A 22,191-nucleotide genomic window follows, 5' to 3' on the forward strand; every position below is an offset into this window, starting at 1 on the left:
AAGATAACATTTCATTACATACAATATTACGTTACAGTTAACTCTTATGCTCCCTTGTCGAGTGGGACTCGACATACCACAAACATATGCCTCAGGAATTATGTATCGAAATAAGCTCGACGGCATCATATGACATTTTTTTATTATATATATATATATACAGGGTGTCTCAAAAATACACGGCATAACTTCAGGAATGAGTTCCTCATATGTAGACAATAAAAATATTTTATATCAACATAGTTCCGGAAATGCTTGGTTCCCGAGTTATTAACCGGAATGTCTTATCTCTTGCAGGCGATTTCCTTCATCACAAGGTACTGACAGAATCTGGTGGTTTTCCATTCCGACCCTGTACTCAAATCAGGAGCAAGCAGATATGCACTTTATGTACGGTTTAGCGGACGGCAATGCTCTGGAGGCTCGTCGTTTGTACCACGAAAGGTTCCCAGAACGAAGATGTCCAGACAGGAAAACGTTTGAAGGTATCCATCGCCGCCTTTGTGAACATGGGACCTTTACACCTCGTGCTGCTGACAGAGGACGACTAAGATCTACGACTCCTGAAGGAGAGGAGGAGATTTTGGATGTTATGCATGCTACTCCTGGAATCAGCACACGCAGAATAACAATGCAACTGGCTGTTCAACGTTCGACTATTTGGAGAGTGTTGCGAAAACACCAATTGATGTGGAAACTGTCCGCAATCGAATTGTGGCAGGTTGTGAGACAATACGAAACATGCCAAGAATTTGGCATCGTCTTCGCGAGTCCATGAGACGTCGATATGAGGCCTGTATTCAGGCAGAAGGTGGACATTTTGAACAATTACTATAAGGTGATGTGAACAGTTGTGTCATAGACAGACCTTCAAAACTCGGAAACCAAGCATTTCCGGAACTATGTTGATATAAAATATTTTTATTGTCTACATATGAGGAACTCATTCCTGAAGTTATGCCGTGTATTTTTGAGACACCCTGTATATATATATATATATATATATATATATATATATATATATATATATATATATATATATATATATATATATATATATATTTTTTTTTTTTTTTTTTTCTTAAACTTAATAACAACTGGAGAAATTGGAGAATTTGCGTACAACTGGAGAAATTTAATAAGAATTTACATCATAAGTATTAGGAATGAAAACTATACCCATGAGACCAAAGGGCCAAGTATTTAGGTAACCTAAGTTGGACTTCATTGTTGTACCCTATAAATAAACACAGATTATAATAAAATAGTAAACTTAAAATGATGATGTAGCTAATTATTGATAATTGGATACCTTGAATGGAACGTTAACTAGTCCTAGCTCCACGCAATATATCCCATCAATAATTGGCTGAGACTATCTGTTTCTGTTTGCATTTTTTGCCAGTTTGTCTAGGTTCAAATATACTGAGAATATAATTCCAATATAGTTTAATTGCTTTAATATACGTTAACTTTAGCAGAAAACTGACAGAATAACCGCTAGCCCGACAGATAGCTGTGAATATTTATTAATAATAATAATAATGGAAGTGAATCAAGAATAATAAAAGTGAGTACCAACTATTAATCAGTTCAATTTATTTATGTATTGAAAATGAAAGGGCCAAGTACTATAATTATTGGCTGCTTCTTCAATGGTGGTAATTATAAATTTAGATTGGAAGTCTAAATTTATAATTTAGACTTACAATCTATATTTGAACCTAAAATTACCTAGAATTATAGGTTCAAATATACTGAGAATATAATTTAAATATAGTTTAATTACTTTAATATACGTTAACTTTAGTAGAAAACTGGCAGAATAACAGCTAGCCCGACCAGACCACTCCTATGAGAAGCTACAGGTGAAAACCTGACTGGTCCTTTTAAAAATAGAAATACACTGGTGTTTTGCACACCAGTGTATTTCTATTTTTATCTTATTCATAATATTTCTATTTTTATTTTTATCTTATTCATAAAACTTCTATCATATCAGCTAATTTTTCTATTCATTATTGGATTTATGAAACATAGGGTATTCTAAAATTTCTGCTAATTTACATCAAATATCACTACATACTGTAATACCAGGATCCTTACTAAAAGGTCGGGCAGTTACGCTCCCAGCAAATCCAAAGTATCTATATAATATGCTGTTTCTATGCTTTTGCTTTCAGCTTACTAACTCTAAATTTTCATACCTCAAAATCTATTAGAGCAATTCGAGGGAGCTTGAGGTCTCTTGCTATCCTTATTCCTGCTCCTATTCGCCTTAATTTTGGCATAAGCCTTTCCTTTTCACTACATAAATAAATTGCACTAATTATAAAAGTTGATACTCACTTTTATTATTCTTGATTCACTTCCATTATTTTTATTATTAATTTTCACAGCTATCTGTCGGCTAGCGGTTATTCTGCCAGTTTTCTGCTAAAGTTAACGTATATTAATGTATATTAAAGTAATTAAACTGTATGGAAATTATATTCTCAGTATATTTGAACCTAGACAAACTGGCAAAAAATGCAAACAGAAACAGATAGTCTCAGCCAATTATTGATGGGATATATTGCGTGGAGCTAGGCCTAGTTAACGTTCCATTCAGTGTATCCAATTATCAATAATTAGCTACATCATCATTTTAATTTTACTATTTTATTATAATCTGTGTTTATTTATAGGGTACAACAATGAAGTCCAACTTAGGTTACCTAAATACTTGGCCCTTTGGTCTCATGGGTATAGTTTTCATCCCTAATACTTATGATGTAAATTCTTATTAAATTTCTCCAGTTGTATGCAAATTCTCCAAATTAGAGTACTAGAGAAGAGAAAAATCTCTTCTCTAGTACTCTAATCATTCAGACTATTAAATTTTATATTTTTCTTTTCATTGGTAGGCTAGAAAAATGAAACGACATTTATCAGGGGCTGAAAAAAAGACAAATTCAAAAAAGACGCGAGCAAGTTGCCAACCAACGGAAAGGAGCATTGGACAAATTTATAACTGGCCCTGGCCATTCAGGCCATCATAATTCGAGCAATAATGAGGATGAAGAACAAGGAGCTTCCATCAGTCAACAAAAAGAGTTAGTTGAAGTTGAAAACCAAGGTATAGAAGAAAGCAACAATGCAAAATGTTTTCGGACTCAAAGTCTAAGTTGACTACAGGGTTCCAAAATTGGAAAAATATTGGAATAACTTTGTCCGAGCATGAAATGTCAAAAGAGCACGTCGCTTCAATGTGTACATTATACAAGCGCTCCTCTACGTTAAATCGCATTGATGTTCAAAATCTGCAAATTACATTGCAAAAAGAAAATTATTGGAGAGAGATTTTGCAAAGAATTGTATCCACAATAAAATTCCTCGCAAGTTTGGGCATTGCTTTTAGAGACCATAATGAGAGTGCAACATTGAAGGCCGCCGTAGCCTAGTGGTCAGGCGTGCGGGTGCATAAGTACACGTGCCTTGAGTGACCGGGGTTCAAGCCCGTGACTGCTGAATACGGTGCTGTTTCTTGTATTCTGTCTATCTTGTGAACTCCTCTGATCATTTGATCGTCCCGGAGTATAAACAGAAAATTTATTTATTTATCTTCGAGAAAAGGATTATTTGACTAGTTTAGAGTATTTGAGCCAATATGACGATTTTTTAAAGTTGCACTTACAAAAGTATGGAAATCAAGGTAGCGGACATGTAAATTACTTATCGCATCAGACGTGTGATGAACTTTTGCAAATAATTGCCGATTATCTTATGGCACACATTGTGGAGGAAATAAAATGCGCAAAATATTATAGTATTATTTTAGATTCTACACCCGATGTTATGCATGTGGACAACTTACTTTTGTAGTGCGCTATTTATCAGCAAATGGGGATGTTAAAGATTTTTAAAGCTCTTCCCTATAGAAAGACATGATGCGGAGTATCTAGAAGAGACAGTTTTATCTACCTTGCAAAATTTGCCAGTAGATATAAAATATTGCCGTGGACAATCGTACGACAATGCAGCAAATATGTCGGGCAAGTACAATGGTCTGCAAACAAGAATAAGACAACATGTTCCATCAGCAACGTTTATTCCGTACTCCAGTCATTCACTTAATTTAGTTGGTTATGTTGCTTCAGAGAGTTATTATTATTATTAATCATATGGTGCAAGGAAGCCTGAGGTTTATGCAGCACCAGCCCAAAAATAATTTGAGTTACCCTGAGAGAGAGAGGTAAAAGGAAATCACCAAGAAAGAGAAGAATGATGATATCCAGCTCAGGACCCTGGGTGTGCCAAGCCCATACTCACCAGATGTGAGCCCCTGGGGTAGGTTTAGTAATGCTTCCAGATATTTTTTATTCGTGCAAAATTTGTTTGTTTTTTTCTCTGCATCAACTTTTCGATGGAACACGTTATGCAATAAATTGGATAAAGGTTCTTATACATTAAAGAAATTGTCAGATACAAGGTTGTCTGCCAGGGCTGATGCAGTTTTAGCGTTAAAATGTGGCTACAAAAATATAAAAGAGGCATTAGATGCGATATACAATTCCACAAAAGAAAAAAAAAAATGTTATTGAAGCAAAATCATTACTTAAAGAAATGAATGATTATGAAACTGCTGTAATGACAGTCCTATGGAATAAAATTTTGCAAAGAATCGATGCAACGAGTAAATCTTTACAATATATTGACTGCACAATTGTTAAAGGTGCGTCATTATTAAAAAGTCTAGAAATTTTTATTAATGAAAACATAAGACATACTTTCAACGAAATCGAATCAGAAGTTAAAGAACTAACAGATAAAACATTTGAAGATGATCGCGAGCGAACATGTACAGAAAATCGAAAGGAATTTTTTTACATAAATTTTTTTTACATGTACTCTACGTAATACATGTACTCATGTACTTTACATGTACTCTACGTAATATGCGATTATTTAATAGCAGAACTGAACAGACGCGGAAAAATCAATGAAAATGTTATAAGTAATTTTAGAGTTTTTTCCCTGTTTACATTGTGTGTAGAAGAAAAGAAAAAATGCGTTAATAATTTAATAGAAATGTATAAAGATGACCTTGATTCGAATAATTTTAAAGATGAGTTGGAACAGTTTTTAATCTTTTTAGATGAAGAAGACAAGCGGTCAATTAATAATATATACAAAAAAGCATTAGATATGAAAGCAACTTTTCCAAATGTGGAAATTATTTTGAAAATTTTGTTAACTATGCCAATTTCAAACGCATCGGGGGAACGCTCATTTTCTTGTCTAAAAAGAGTAAAAAATTATCTAAGAATTCAATTTCAGAGGAAAGACTAAATAATATGGCTATTTTATATATAGAGAGCGATTTACTTAAAATTATTGATTGTGATGAGATAGTTAATAAGTTTGCAAAACGAAAAGCAAGAAAAAATTTATTTAAATATTTTCACATTTGTAATTTTAATTTCAAGTAAAATTCTATGATTTTTTGTTCAAATTTCTGATTGTTACTCCTATTATACGTATACTATCATTAATACATATTTAAACTTTTACATATGTTCAACTATTAGTTCAAAACTTTGATTATTATTATGCTATTATTAATTATATTATACATATATTATATTCAAATTTTATTGGAAATAAAACATTTATAGTACATAATATTTTTTATTTATTTAAAAAAAAATGGTTAACATGTATTTTTATTTTCCCTGTCTCTCTCTTTTTTTTAAGGAGCTCAATATTTTCTTTTGCGCCCGGGGCCTCAACCAACCTTAATCCGCCTCTGCTAATACTTATATTGTAAATTCTTATTAAATCTCCAGTTCTATGCAAATTCTCAAATTATCCAGTTGTTATTAAGTTTTAAAAAATAAAAAATAATATACAGACTGATATAATGTTCAATCATTATTTTGATGACATTAATCTGTTCTGATACTCTTTTTCTATTTCTATTCCTCAAATTCCATATTCTTCTACATAATTTCACATATATATACATATACACTGAGTGATTACTGAATTATGACCACCTACCTAATAATTAATTAGTTAAATTGCTGTTTATACTCCGGCACGACAACCAAGTCAGCAGAGTTTACAATAAATCGTAAATACAAATATTTATCGTAATTAGTAGTCACGTGCTTGAACCCCGGTCCAATCAAGGAACGCGTACTATGCACTCTCGCTCCTGACCACTGGGCTATGTCAGGCCCACTTCGTAGGTCCTCCCTTTGCTCTCAGTACAGCAGCTATCCGACGTGGCATTGATTCAACTAGATGCCGGAAGCGGTCGGGAGGTACGGCCAACCAAGATATGTGTAATGCGGTCAGCAATGCAGGTAGGGAGGTGATTGGTGTATCCAGGCGCCTGATATGCCTTTCCATAGTGTCCCACAAGTTCCTTTGGGATTGATATCTGCGGAGTTCGGAGGCCAATCGATCTGCTGGAAGTCAGAACTGTGTTCCTCAAACCATTCCTGCACAAGTGCCTGATGGCTCGGCGCATTGTCATCTTGGAAGACACCATAGCCATTCTGGAAAAAGTGTAACATAGCGGGGTGTACACAGTCAGCAAGCAGGTGACGATAGCGGAGACCACTGATACGTTGTTCCATATGCACCAAAGGTCCACGTTCCTGCCAATGAAACATTCCCCACACCATACAACTGCCTCCACCAGCCTGCACTTTTGATACAATGCATGATGGATGAAGAGCCTCATGTTGTTGACTCAAAATCCGTACACGACCATCCACGATGTGGAGTGAATAACGTGACTCATCCGACCAGCACACCTTCTTCCAGTGTTCTAATGTCCAACTTACATGCGCTTTGCACCAGGCGAGTCTTTTACGCCGATGAATCTTGGTTAGGAGAGGATGCCATAGGGGTCGTCTGCTGGTATAGCCCATACGTGCGACGCATGGTCATGCCAGATATTGTTCTGGGTTGGCCCATCTTGTATTGGTTAATGAACTCTTCAACACTGCTGCTCCTTTCGCTTGTACGAGTCGTCGGACCCGGCGCCCACCTCTAACATCAACCTTTCACCGACCTTTGCAGTTTTGCCGTCGGGTCGTTGTTTGACCATTTTGACACGTCCTGTTACACTTTAACTGCGGCGGCTCTCGAACACTCCACCAGTTCAGCCGTTTGGTAAATCGAGGCACCAGCTCGTCAAGCACCCACAATCTGTCCTTTATCAAAGTTCGATAAATCCTTCCTTTTACCCATCATGCTCGGAATTTTACTACCTACTGAACCACTGATACCTTATTTATGCTACGTAGGTCGACTAACTGCGCACTCTCTGGTACCTCACGTAGTCAATGTATCTCATTAAGTTTTCATAGTGGTGGTCAAATTCAGTGATCACTCAGTGTATAGGCACCTCCGTAGCCAGGTGGACAGGAGCAGCAGTGCGTAGCACACGCTTCTTGATTAGACCGGGGTTCGAGCCCGTGACCACCAAATACGGAGGATGCGGAAAGGTCATGGAATGACCATTGCATATCCCCGGAGCAAATGGCCTTAGTTGCTAATGCCCCTAAAAACCAAATAACAAACAAAACAACAACTCACTGTATATATATATCAGTGACGTAGCTACCCTTTTTCGGACCTGGAGGAAAATAACATGTTCGGGCCCCTACTTCAATCAACATAACGCCCATTTGTGGGCTTTGGAGAATCCCCATGGTACACAAACACGTGCAACTCAATGCCGTTTCTCTGTCAATGTTTGGTCCGCCATTGTTGGAGACCACTTCATTGGACCATACCTTCTGCCCCCTCATCTAGACGGTAGGGCATACTTGATCTTTCTACAGCAAGTCCTGCCTGAACTTATTGAAGCACGTTCCTCAGTCGTTGTGCCGCTCAATGTGGTTCCAGCATGATGGGGCTCCCCCACCAATGACGTCTGCCAACACCTAAACGTTACATTTGGACAGCATTGGATAGGTCGCGGTGGTACGGTTCATTGGCCTGCTAGATCGCTGGACCTAACATGCCTGGAGTTCTTTTGCTGGGGTCAAATGAAGACATTGGTGTACGAGACCCCCGTTGATTCAGTTGAAGACCTCTTCGCTCACATCTCTGTAGCTGCCGGGGAGATTCGAGACACGCCAGAAATCTTCCAGAACGTTAGTGATTCCATGCGGCGGCACTATGAAGCCTGTGTGACTGCTTCTGGTCGAACTTTCGAACACCTTCTGTAGCATGGCTTTTTTTCCAATGTAAAATTTTGTCATTTAAATGATTTCTGTTACTCACTAACGAGTTACTGTTTCTGTTCTTTTTCTTTACTTCTTTGTTCATGCGCCCTCCCACATGACGAAGGCATTTCGGACCCTGCAATGCTATGTGATTCCGATTCGTCTTTGTGCCCCCTCCACCGCCTGCAAGTTTGTCGCACTGGTAGTGAATCACCCTGTGTATATATATATATATACAAATACAAATATATAAAGGAGGTATATATACATATGTACCTCCTTTATACACAGAGAGAGAATTGGATCTAACAGGCAGAAAATTGAGTAGGGGTGCCACAAAATAAAATAAATTACTTAAGTGTGCCATTATTAAAAAAAAAGGTCGAAAATCATTGAACTAAAAGAATAAATAAAATGTTGAATTCTCGCTTCATGTGATAATGAAAAACCACGATTACTACTGGTTGAGGAAGAGAAGGGGGGGGGGGTGCCACCGAAATCTGCTTAAGGGTGCTGCAACTATGAAAAAGTTGAGCAACACTGGCATAAGGCAGTGTTTCGGGCACTGGAAAGACAAGACATAGACACTCCTTATATTATGATTTTGAAGAAAATATATGAGAACACTACCTCCTTTATTAGACTAGACAAAGACAGTAGCAAATTTAAAATTGAGAAAGGAGTTCGACAAGAAGACAATATCTCCGAAGATCTTTACTGCTGCCCTTGAAGAAGCTTTCAAACGATTGGACTGATCGCAGAGAGGAGTCAATGTGAATGGAGAGCGCCCAAACCATTTACGATTTGCAGATGACATTGCGATTATAAGCCATGATCCCAAAGAATTAGTACTAACTCTGTATAACTGATTAAGAAAATCTTAATCAGTTATACAGAGTTAATAAGGATTTCGGACTGAAGATGAATATGACTAAAACAAAAGTAATGATGAACAAGTATGCCACAGAAACGGATATAATCATCGAAGGGGCAGTAATCGAAAAGGTGGATTCATGTACTTAATTGAGACAAGTAATTAGCTGTAATAATGACAAATGGCTGAAATTCAAAAGAAGGGTAAATTTTGGGATGGACAGCATTCAGGAAATATAGTCATATACTGAAGAGCTATATCCCAATTTTTCCGAAACGTAAAATTATAAACCAAAATATATTGGTTGATTATTAACCCACAATGACTTAAGGAAGTGAAACTTGGGCACTTACCAAAAGAATGGAAGAGAAGCTGAAAACTGCGTAGCAGAGAATGGAACGAATTATATTAGGAATCAGACTGCTAGATAAGAAGAGAAACACATGGATTAGGCAGCAAACACAAATAAATAAATAAAATAAATTTTCTGTTTATACTTCGGGACGACCAAAACGGTCAGAGGAGTTCACAAAATAGACAGAATACAAGAAACAGCACCGTATTCAGCAGCCACGGGCTTGAACCCCGGTCACTCAAAGCATGTGTACTTATGCACCCGCGCGCCTGACCACTAGGCTACGGCGGCCTTCTTATCAAAACTAAAGAACTGAAATGGTCATGGGCAGGGCACATAGCTCGAAGACATGATGACAGATGGACTAAGAAAATAAAAGAATGGTACCCAAGAAGAGCTAAGAGAAAACCTAGAAGACAACAACGGAGATGGATAGATGAAATTCACGAGTTCATGGGTAGTAAATGGATGGCCATTGCACAAAACAGAAGGAAAAGCAAAGTTGCTGGAGAGGCCTTCGTGCTGCAGTGGATTGAAAATGGCTGATGATGATGATGATATAAGCTTGCTTCCTTGCATCATATGCCTCTACTAATGCTAATGTTTTAGACGCATCAGAAACTTAGGCCATATTGCGCCATATATAATATGCCTGAAAATTGCGTGTGTTCTGTGGTCGAATTGCTGGACGAAAAACCTGAGTTTAGAAATAAAAATCGTGCTACACTCGCCTTGGACACCGACTCGGCCACAGTATGAAAAAGGCCCATTAAACGTCTGCGCATTAGTGAAGGGATTCGAACTCAGGTCATTTCCACCAGCGTGGGGGCGGGAACAGTGATCATACCAACGGTGCTAGCCACGAGGGCCACAGGAAGGAGCTGTTGTTGCTGAGGATGTTGGTGTATTTTTAAGCGCATCTGCAACTCAGCCCATATTGCTCCATTGTGCCTTAGAAGTGTGTTCATAGGCCGATTTGCATGTTGGGCTGACTGAAAATCGCAGAATGACTTAGGGGGAACCCTACTCCTTCAGCCTGAGATCGGCTAACTACAGGCCAGCTCTGACTGAAAAAACCCTTAAAAATTCTTCCAATCTATGGTGGAATTCGAACCCAGATCTCATCAAAACTGACAACAAAAAAAAAAAATAAAATAAAATAATAATAATTCAAATTATTATATTAGGGTCACCAGTGATCTCTTACATATACTCATATATGTATTATGACTGTAAATTGCGTGCGCTCTCTGGTCGATTTGCCTGCTTTACTGAACGAAAAAAACCTTGCTATCTACGCCTGAGACCGACTAACTCAGCCACGGAGTGAAAAAACCCCCACTAAAATTCCTCGCGTCATCACGGGACGTAAAATAATTTTATATTTTCAATTTAAATTGAAAATTTTAATTGAAATATAAATTAAATATTTCAAATAAATTAAAAACCTGGACATAAATTAAAGACCTGAATTATAGAGAAAGTAAGAGCTACCGTAGAGGAAAAGAGACTTGCATATCAGAAATGGCTGGTTGAAAGGAATGATGCTGACAGGAACGATTATGCTGAAAAGAAATAAATAATAGCTAATACTGTAGGTTGGTAATAGAAGCGAAAAATAAAGAATGGGAAAGGAAATGCGCGACTATTAATAGCAAATTTGGCTTCAAGCGATCAACAGCATCGTGGAAGGTCCTTAAAGACTTGAGAAAACAGAATAAACACAATGCTGGTTTGCAATTAATACCTTTGAAAGATTGGATGAAGAACTATTAAGGACTTCTAAAAGAATACCGGGAAGAGTTCAAAACGGCGTAGGATTTCTGTATTGAAGACTGGGGCCTAAAAGTATCTGTTAGGGAAGTGGAACTCTTATTAAAGGAGGGAAGGAATGGCAAATCACCAGGACCTGAAGGAATCTATATGGAACTTCAGAAATACGGAAGAGGACTTGCTGTTTTAATACAAAAACTGTTAAACAGTATACTGAGAGGTGAAGAAATGCTGAAAGAAATGACAACAGGATACATTACATCAATTTATAAGGGCCATCTGAAAAGTTGTTCAAATTACAGAAGAATATGCATCCTGAACCCACTTTTAAAGATTCTTGGAAAACGGATTAAGAATCATTTAGAAGCTTGAAGTCTGCGTGTGTAGTGGCACAGTGGTATCATCACCGCCCCCCTAAACCGAGTGGAAAAGGTCCTGGTTCGAATCCCATCGATAACGTGAGGAAGTTTAATGGATTTTTTTCACTCCGTGGTTGAGGTAGTCGGTCTCAGGCATGGACAGCAAGGTTCCCCCCCCTCTCATAAACTGGGGGTTTCATCCAGCAAAAGAGCCAACTCGACCAGAGAACACACGCATTATATGCCTCTCCATCCGGCACAGTATACGTGGGTAGTTGAATTAATATTCTGGGTGACCCTAAGAAATAGTTATTTTTTTAGAAGCTCGAATCGAGATGTCGGAAGAACAAGGTAGTTTCTCAGCTGGGAGGTTATGTATAGACCATATCTGAACAGTAAGGCAGATCCTTGACAACTGTCATTCTAAAGGAAAGAAATCTTTATGATTTCCATTGACCTTGAAAAAGCATATGAGTGTTTCAAGAAAACTCTTATGGGACGCACTGAAAAGGCAGGTATTAGTGAACGATTGATTAGTCTTATAAAGACAATTCACAGGATTAATAGATGCAGAATTAAAGTGGGATCGGCTTTGTCACCTGAATTACATACTTCAAAAGGCATATTACAAGGCTGTTGCACGTCACCAGCATTTTCAAACATTTTTATATCGACATCTACCTTAGATCCTGGTAAAAAAAAATACAATAAAATGGAATTGCCAATCAATAAGAACATCTATATTCATAACTCACTTTTCGCAGATAATCAGGTGGTGAGAGTACAAGACATAGAAGATGCCAACGATGCATGTCGTAAATTGTTAGAGGAATATAAACGAAGGGATCTAAATATTAATTTTAGCAAAACTGAAATGGTGTCTTCAGGACCAGAACACATTCTAAATATCTAAGGTTTTCAAATTAAACAAGTCGATAAATTCAAATATTTAGGATCAATCTTACAAAGTGATGGATCATCCCAAGCAGAGGTCAATAAGAGAATCACAGATGGCAGAAGGCCTATTGGCATGCTAAATTCTGTTCTATGGAGCAGAAATATTCTAAATAAAAAAAAAAAAGATATTTTATATTTTATATTACAAAGAATTTCATTATATGGAGCTGAGACCTGGACTTTGAATAGGCGAGTGGAAAACAAATTGCTCTCCACAGAAATGGATTTTTGGAGACGCTCAGCAAGAACTTCTAGGAGAGACAGAAAACAGAATGAAGGCATAAGAGAGAAAATGGAAGTGAAAAAGAATATTATTGCTACTATCGAAGAAAAACGTTTAAAATGGTATGGACATGTAAAACGGATGCAAGAAACCAGATATCCAAAGGCTCTCCTGAAATGGATACCTCCTGGAACAAGGAGAAGAGTAACAATAAGAACATCTACATTCACAACTCACTTTCTGCAGATGATCAGGTGGTGAGAGTACAAGATGTAGACGATGCATGTCGTGAATTGTTAGGGGAATATAAACGAACAGATCTAGAAATTAATTTCAGCAAAACTGAAATGGTGTCTTCAGGACCTGAACACATTCTAAATATCTTCTAGGAGAAACAGAAAACAGAATGAAGGCATAAGAGAGAAAATGGAAGTGAAAAAGAATATGATTGCTACTGTCCTAGGAAGATATGGACATATACGTATGTATGTATTTGCATAGGGTGGCACCTGGAACGTCAATTCATCTCCACTTCGTTTCACTGTGAGGATTCAGGACTCTGTAGAAATGGCCAGATGAGTGTTGAGTGTTGTTTCTGTGATTATGTGTATGGTATGTTGTTTCTGTTGAACTGGATGAATAAAAATTAAATTTAATTATTATATTAGGCCACCTGAATATTTATATTCTTCTGTCGTGCATTGTGTATTATGTCCATAAATTGCGTGTGTTCTATGGTCAATTTGCCTGTTTTGCTGGACGAAAATCCAGAGTTTTCGGACTGGAAAACTGTGCTATCTACGCCTGAGACTGACTATATCAGCCACGGAATGAAAAAAGCCCATAAAAGTTCCTCGCGTCAGTGAGAGGGTCCAAGCCTTTTCGACCCGGTGACGATACATCCACTGTGCTACCTTGCAGACACTAGATATGGATACATGGACATGTTGTACTTCTGTAAGGGGCGGCTCCTAGAATGTGAGTTCATCTCCGCCTCGTATCTCTGTGAAGGATAGCACCACTGTAAGAGGGCCAGAAATGTGAGTAGTATAGGAAATGTGAGTAGTAACTGCATCATAGTATCCAATCAAATTGGTCAGGAAAGACTTTCCCTTAACAAAACCATGCTGTGTCCGAGCTATAAAACTGAAGTCTTGTTTAGACGATCCTGCAATGCTTCTTTAACCAGTGCCTCCATTAATTTTCCTGGAACAGAAGTTAAACTCACAGGTCTATAATTACTTGTGTCAGCCTTTGTCCTCCTTTGTGAATTGGAGTCACATTTGCACATCTCCAGTCTATGGGCACCTAGACTGGAGTCCAAAGAAGCTTTCATAATTATGGCTAAGGGTTTGCTCACATCCTTTGCTGCCTCCTTTAATATAACTGGATAGATCCCATCCACCCCGGGTGCCTTTTTTATGTTTATCCTCAACAATTTCTCCTCCACTTTCCTCTCAGTTATTACAAAATCATCTAGCTCACTGCCAGAGCTAGATGATTCTGGCATTCCCCTTCCTGAATAACTCCTCATGTGTGAATGTAGATGCAAAATACTAGTTTACTTTGTTAGCCACCTGAGCAGGATCCTCAACTGTTGAAGCATCAATGTCCAGTGGGCCAATCTGATTCATCCCTTTCCTTCTAGAGTTTACATAGGTAAAGAACTCTTTGCTATTTTTCTTTGCATCCTTTGCCAAGGATTTCTCATAATCTGCCTTTACCTGCCTAATCTCCTTTGTGACTTGGTTACAGATCAGCTTATATCTATCATAGGCTTCCATGTCACCCATTAATTTATATGTATCCCATGCATTTTTCTTCTCTGCCATATGTCTCATTAGTTCATCTGACATACATTTAGGCCTAAACCTTGAACAATATTTCTTAGTTGGTATGTAAAGCCTAGTAGCTTCCAAGATAAGTTCTTTGAATGCTTCCCATTTTGAATTTGCTGTTGGTAACATCATCAGTTGGTCCCACTGTATAGAATTTAAATACTGTCTCAGAACATCGTAGTCATACGAAAGCAAATACCCTTCTCTTTACCCCTGATGGTAGTTACCTCTTTGAGTAAATCCCACTTCAGCACACTGTGATCACTGCCACCTAGTGGTTCCTTTATCTGCAGATTCTTAATGCATGAAGAATCACTACTGATAATCAGATGAAGAGCATTACTCCCTCTAGTTGCCTCCCGAACATGCTGATGTAGAAAACAATCATCCAATAAATTCACAAAAGCCTTGCTAGTGTGTGAGTGACCAACCCACAAATTCCAGTCAATATCCTTGAAATTAAAATCTCCCATTATAAGACACTCTAATTTACTGGGCCACTCTATTTCTCTGCACAATTGCTCATTATACTCATCAGATTCATTAAGCCTTAACACACACCTATTCTAATTTTACTTTCCCAGTGCTTATGTCACACCAAACAGACTCAACGTTGCATTGTCCACCAACATCAACTGGATGCACCTCCTTAGATTTTGTGTTTCTTAACTAACAGTTAAGAAACACAAATCAAGACCCTCTATTATATGACCACAATGATCTGTACCGGACGTCTACTGGTGAATACTCAACACATAATCTGTCCAATCTTCAGGCACAGGTTGACATGAATGCACATATCTCCAAGGTGCAGCTTGCAGAGCTGACTGACTATGTTTTGGGATTACATCATGAGAATAAAGACATAAGGCCAATTCTCTTGTATATATTTAATAAAATAGAATTAGGAAAAATTGAAGATGTATCAAACCTAACCAACGTGCTGAACTCCCACAAGCTCTCATGCATTATGTACTCAAAACCACACCTTGCCATGGTGGTTGCAGTCTGGCCAACAAGTCAAAAGAAGAAGACTTGCACTCCTTTTAAAAAGGAACTCAGGAGACCAGAGAAACCCTAAGTGAGGGAACTTCCCATCAGACTCAAACAGTTTCGGTAAGCACAGCAGAGCTTCCCGTTAGTCCTTTGCAGTGCACTGTCCACCAAATGCGCCCTCCCTCCTCCACAGATAGGTGACTCTATTGTCAGGGAAACGGGAAATATATTGTACAAAAAGGATAGATGGAATAGGACCAGGGTATGTCTGCCAGAGACAAAAGTTGATGCGTAGAAGAGATATCATCCTTAAAGGGCATGAAAGGTATTACTGTTATACATGCTACCACTATTAACATCAAGGGTAGAGGATCTGCAGACTTTTTTTTAGTAAAAAAAAAAAAAAAAAAAAAAAAAAGACCTTCTCATTTCACACTACTCCAATTTGTGCACCAGTCTTCCATGTGCAACATGTTTATCTAGTTCTGCCTTGAATCTATTTAAGCTATCAACTTCTACAACGATATATGGAAGTTTGTTTGCAGGCTAAAGGCAAACTTCTGCACATCTATCCTACAACTGTCTTTCCTCAATTTGAATCTATGCCCTCTCAAGTGATTATTCCAAGCAAGAGGAAGAATTCTATCAGCATTGAGCATGCTCAAACCATTTAAGGCTTTATACACATCAATCAGATCACCTCACAGGTGCCTAGTCTCCAAACACTGTAATCTGCAAAACTTAAGCCTTTCTTTGTAAGAACAATCCTTTGTTCCATTCACTAATCTTGTTGCCCTTCTCTGTACTCGTTCCAACAGCTCTACATCTTTCTTAAAATGAGGCCTCCAGACCTGTATCAGTACTCAGGGTGTGGCTTGACCATCGCCTTATACAAGGGGACAAACACTTCCTTATCTCTGCTAGAAAAATTCCTGTATATCATTGACAAAACACCATGAGCTACTCTTGCAGACCGCCTGCACTGCTCAGAAATTTCATATCTGCCTGCACAATTACCCCCAGGTCCTTTTCATTCTCTACCACTGTAAGTGTAGTACCACACAGTTGATACATTACTCTGGGGTTACTGCTTCCCATATGCAGTACTTTACATTTGTCAACGTTAAACTTCAGTTGCCACCTCTCAGTCCATCTTCTTGACTTTTCTAGATCCTGTTGCAGTAGCGTACTGTCATTAGTGTCATTAACAATCCTGCCAACCTTTGGATTGTCTGCAAACTTGGACATTAAGCCTAATATACCATCATCAATAAATACTGAAAACAACAACAACAATGGACCCAACATTGAATCATGAGGGTCTCCACTAATAACATAAGTCCACAAAGAGCAGTGTCCATTGATTACCACTCTCTGTTTTCTCCCACTGAACCATCCCTTTATCCATAGCAGTAATTTGCCTCCAATGCCACACTGCTCCAATTTGTGCACCAGTCTTCCTTGTGCAACAGTATCAAAAGCCTTTCTAAGAACTAAATATATGATATCAAAGTTATTCCCTGCAGCCAGTTCCTTTGTGACCATATCCAATCAAATTGGTCAGACAAGACTTCCCCTTCACAAAACCATGCTGTGTCTGAGCTATAACTGAAGTCTTGTCTAGATGATCCTGCATTGCTTCTTTGACTAGTGCCTCTATTAATTTCCCTGGAAGAGAAGTTAAACTAACAGGTCTGTAATTACTTGTCCCCCTTTGATCTTCCTTTGTAAATTGGGGTCACATTTGCACATCTCTAGTCCATGAGTACCTCTCCTGATTTCTAGGAAGCTCTCATAATTATGGCTATGGGTTTGTTAACTTTGTTTACTTCTTTTGTTGCCTCCTTTAATATAATTGGATAGATCCCATTCACCCCAGGTGCCTTTCTTATGTTTATCTTCAACAATTTCTCCTTCAATTTGCTCTCAGTTATTAGAGAATCATCTAGACTTACTTAGCAATGTTGAAAAAAAAGTCACAAGTTAGTGTTAAAAATGAATGTGTATACAATTCTGCCCAGACATGATAGGAGGAAGCACATGATGAGAGCCTTGTGAATCAGTTCATCCCTGGAGAGATTGTGCAACTCTCATGAGGTAGAATTTTTCTCAGGGTGGTCTGTGCTTGTTAACAGGAGTGATTGCTTCTAAGGGGATTGGATACTCTTAAATAGAAAGGGGGCAAGGATATTTGCTGATGTTATCGAGGCAGAGTTAAGTGGGTCAGAAAACTGCTAGCTTGGGGAGATACATAGATTATTAGATTAGCAATAGCCGCAGGCAGAGTTATAAGTGATTCTTGCAGTGCCTCTATTGGAACAAACAGCAGCCTTGAAAGCAAGGTGCTGGGTATTTCAAGGACTGATATCCAATGTTGTTTCATGGGAGTCATCATGAAACAAGTAAATACATGGGCTGTTTAGGGTAACTAAGGGTAATAACAGGTGCAATTATACTTCCATGTACAACAGTGCAAGGAGCATAATAAATAAAATTGATAAAATTGGAGAATTTGAATATGGGGAGTACAGTGTATACAGAAACGACAGAGAGGATGGGATGAGGGGGTTATGTTATTAGTTAAGAAGAACATAAAATCTAAGGCAGTGCATCCAGTTGACATAGGTGGCCAGTGCAATATTGAGCAAGTTTGGTTTACATAAGCACTGGGAATGCAAATATGGGAGTAGGATTGAGTTGTAAGTGTAACGACTCTGATGAGTACAATAAACAATAGAATGTCTTATACTTACTTACTCCACAGTGCTGTGGTCCTTGTAGAACCTTGGCCTCCTCAATGATTTTCCTCTAGCTGTCTCTTTCCCTGGCCACTGTTCTCCATCATCTCACCCTAAGTTGTCATAGGTCATTCTCTACGTCATCCACCCACTTCCTTCTTGGTCTTCCTCTCAATCTTCTTCCTTCCGGTTTCCCTTCCATTGCTTTCCTTGGCAATCTGTTTTCCTCTATTCGTATCGCGTGGCCTGCCCATCTAAGTCTACAGCTCTTTATCACTCCTACTATATCCAGTTCTCCCCACAGTTCCTTCAGCTCATAGTTTGTCCTTATTTTCCAGTCTTCCCTGGCTTTTCTGGGAGCCAAAGGTTTTCCTTAATATCTTCCTTTCCCACACATTTAAAGATTTTTCGTCTTTTTTTTTAAGCACCCATGTTTCACTAGCATGAGTCACGAAAGGTCATACCTCTGTTTTGTATAATACTAATTTAGTTTTTCTAGATAGCAGTTTTGATTGAAAGCGTTTCTGCAGAGAAAAATAGCATCTGTTACCAGCATTAAGACGAGCCTGAATTTCTAGAGATTACTACTATCATGTGAAACATAGCTCCCAGATATTTGAAGGAATCTGTTCTATTGAATCTATGCTTCGCTGTTTGCCAGATCTGTTGGGTGCTTTGTCTCTCCCTCCCACTTGTAATCATAAACTTCATTTTACTTTCATTTACTTTATTTATTTTCAGAATGTCTTATAACTGAGGATTTTAACTTTCCATTACTTTGCCATATGTACAACACGTGAATTTTAACCAACTTTTAAATTTAGGGAGGTTGAAATAGGACACCCTTTATTTCAGATCCACCACCTTTACCCTCACACTTAGTTGAGGTGGGCTCAACTAAGTGTGAGAGTTAAGGTATGACATCACCAGGGTGTTTAAAACCAATTACATTTGATGTGCAAATGTGACCCCAATTCACAAAGGAGGATCAAAGGCTGACACAAGTAATTATAGACCTGTGAGTTTAACTTCTGTTCCCGGAAAATTAATGGAGGCACTGGTTAAAGAAGCACTGCAGGATCATCTAGACAAGACTTCAGTTATAGCTCGGACACAGCATGGTTTTGTTAAGGGGAAGTCTTGCCTGACCAATCTGATTGGATACTATGATGCAGTCACAAAAGAACTGGATGCAGGGAATAACTTTGATATTATATACTTGGATCTTAGAAAGGCTTTTGATACTGTTGCACATGGAAGACTGCTGCACAAATTGGAGCAGTGTGGCATTGGAGGCAAATTGCTGCTATGGATAAAGGGGTGGTTGAGGGGGAGAAGACAGAGAGTGGTAATCAATGGACACTGCTCATCGTGGACTAATGTTATTAGTGGAGTCCCTCAGGGCTCAGTGTCCATTATTGTTTTCTGTATTTATAAATGATATTGATGATGGTATATCAAGCTTAATGTTCAAGTTTGCAGACAATACAAAGGTTGGCAGGGTTGTCAAGGACTATGCTGCTGCAACAGGATCTGGAAAGGTTGAGCAGATGGGCTGAGAGGTGGCAAATGAAGTTTATCATTGACAAATGTAAAGTGCTACACATGGGAAACAGCAACCCCAGAGCAACGTATCAACTCTGTGGTACTACACTGACAGTGGTAGAGAATGAAAGGGACCTGGGGGTGGTTGTGCAGGCAGATATGAAGTTTTCTGAGCAGTGCAGACAGGCTGCAAGAGTAGCTCATGGTGTATTGTCGATGATATATAGGAATTTTTCTAGCAGGGATAAGGAGGTGATTATTCCCTTGAATAAGGCAATGGTCAGGCCACACCTAGAGTACTGTATACAGGCCTGGAGGCCTCATTTCAAGAAGGATGTAGAGCTGCTGGAACGAGTACAGAGAAGGGCAACAAGATTAGTGAATGGAACAAAGGGGTGCTCTTACGAAGAAAGGCTTAAGTTTTGTGAATTACAGTGTCTGGAGACTAGGCACCAGCGAGGTGATCTGATAGAGGTGTACAAAGCCTTGAATGGTTTGAGCATGCTCAATGCTGATGGGATTCTTCCCCTTGCTCAGAATAATCACCTGAGAGGGCATGGATTCAAATTGAGGAAAGACAGATGTAGGATAGATGTGCGGAAATTTGCCTTTAGCCAGCGGGTGGTTGGTAGGTGGAACAGACTTCCATCCCTTGTCGTGGAAGTTGATAGCCTAAATAAGTTTAAGGCTCAGCTGGACAGGTATTTTGAACGAACAGAGGGGTGAAGTGGAAGTGGTTATTTTTTATTTATTTATTTTACTTTATTTTTTTTTTGGCTGATGCTGCATAAGCTTGCTTTCTTGCATCAAATGCCTCTACTAATGCTAATTAGTTTTACAAATTCAAGATTAGAATAATTACTGGAATAAAAATTTGACAACAGGACACACCTGAAATGTTGCCCAATGTGTGCATTTCTTAAATTGTTTATCATATATTAAGTAATTCCAATTTAAGAAACTAAGTAAAAAGTAAACTAGTATTGATTAATTAAATATACATGTAATTATTAACTTTTTAGTGGGAAACACATCCGGAACACAAAGGAGTGAATATTGTTGGTGTCCTTCCTGGGAGCCACCGAGGCAAATTAGAAGATGGAATGCTTGTAGTTGGAGCTCACTATGACACACTTAAGTCATCAAATGGTAAGGCTGAATTTCATTTCATTTCCTTTATTTTTTGTTATTTTATCACTTACAGATAGGTGAGTGGTGGTGCAAATACTCATATATAGGCACTGGAACAAACATACATGCAAATTTCTTTCCATTAATTCTTAGTGGGACATTTTTCATGGCAGTCTGAATCCTCATAACTACTTCACAGAAAACTGTCTCCTTTTCCCTCTAGCTAACCTGTCAGAAAGTGGATGCGATGGCCATGGTCCTAGGGTAATGTGTTCGGGAATTGGTATGATTGGTTTATCATATCAATCACACTAATAAACCAACCAATGATTATTTTATCAGTTGCAATAAAACAGTTACAATGAAGTCGTAAACTCTTCCGACAGCTGTAGCTGAGCACAATTAAACTAATCAAATCTGTCTATTCACTATCCAGCTCCACTGATATTCCTGCAATGCTTAGGAAAATTAGAGTATCTAGCAAACCACCAAATTTGCAAATTTATTTCCCAGCAGAAGATTCTTTGACCAAAGCAATGAATCAGCATTAATTGTACAAGGTGGACATTTCATCTTGGAGCCATAAGTTTTCACCATGCTCCAACAACATCAAGAAATTGGCTAAGTTGTGGAATTGTCTAATTGCTATTTGTGTGCAAGATTAGCAAGTTATAGATAATAAGCAATGGATCACTCAGTTTCTGAGTTTCACAATTTATACATGAAACATTAGATTGAGTAATGATTTGCTAAACATGTTTACTGTTTGATGAATATTTTTATGACTTTTAAATCGTCATTTAAGCAGCTTTGACACTGCAACTTTCATCCATTTGTATTTGCTTGTATGCTTCTAACAGAAAAGTAGCCTGGAGGACTGTGGCCTTTCAAAATTCGCATACAGTTCCTTTTCTGTTTATTGTGGAAGAATTTCTATTGGGAAAGACACCAGATGTCAAGACATCAGTTAATGACTTTCAAAACCTTTGCTTTTTGCTCCTTCCAAAATATACTGTATAAAATATGGCATATTTTAGGTGAAATAATTAATTTTGTCTTTACTGTACTGTGTAGTATATGCTATATGTTTTCCTGTTGAAAAAATGGTACACTTGTACATGACAACGTACAGTAAGTTGCAGAAATGTTTTTTTTCTGATGATATTATTTTCAA

The 22,191-nt window shown here is 38.1% G+C and overlaps 1 protein-coding gene across 1 annotated transcript in view; it reads left to right on the forward strand.

Annotated features, from left to right (window-relative positions):
* Positions 1 to 22,191, forward strand: part of LOC150087133 (uncharacterized) — a 140,410-nt gene that overhangs the window by 12,278 nt on the left and 105,941 nt on the right. Inside the window, exon 2 of the mRNA XM_090371831.1 lies at positions 20,909 to 21,035. Coding sequence (XP_090227957.1) covers positions 20,909 to 21,035 — 127 coding nt within the window. The remainder of the gene's footprint in view (positions 1 to 20,908; positions 21,036 to 22,191) is intronic.

This window comes from Mastigoproctus giganteus, chromosome 4 (assembly GCF_048544385.1).
Source record: "Mastigoproctus giganteus isolate SK-2022 chromosome 4, ASM4854438v1, whole genome shotgun sequence".
Taxonomy (NCBI): Eukaryota; Metazoa; Arthropoda; class Arachnida; order Uropygi; family Thelyphonidae; genus Mastigoproctus; species Mastigoproctus giganteus.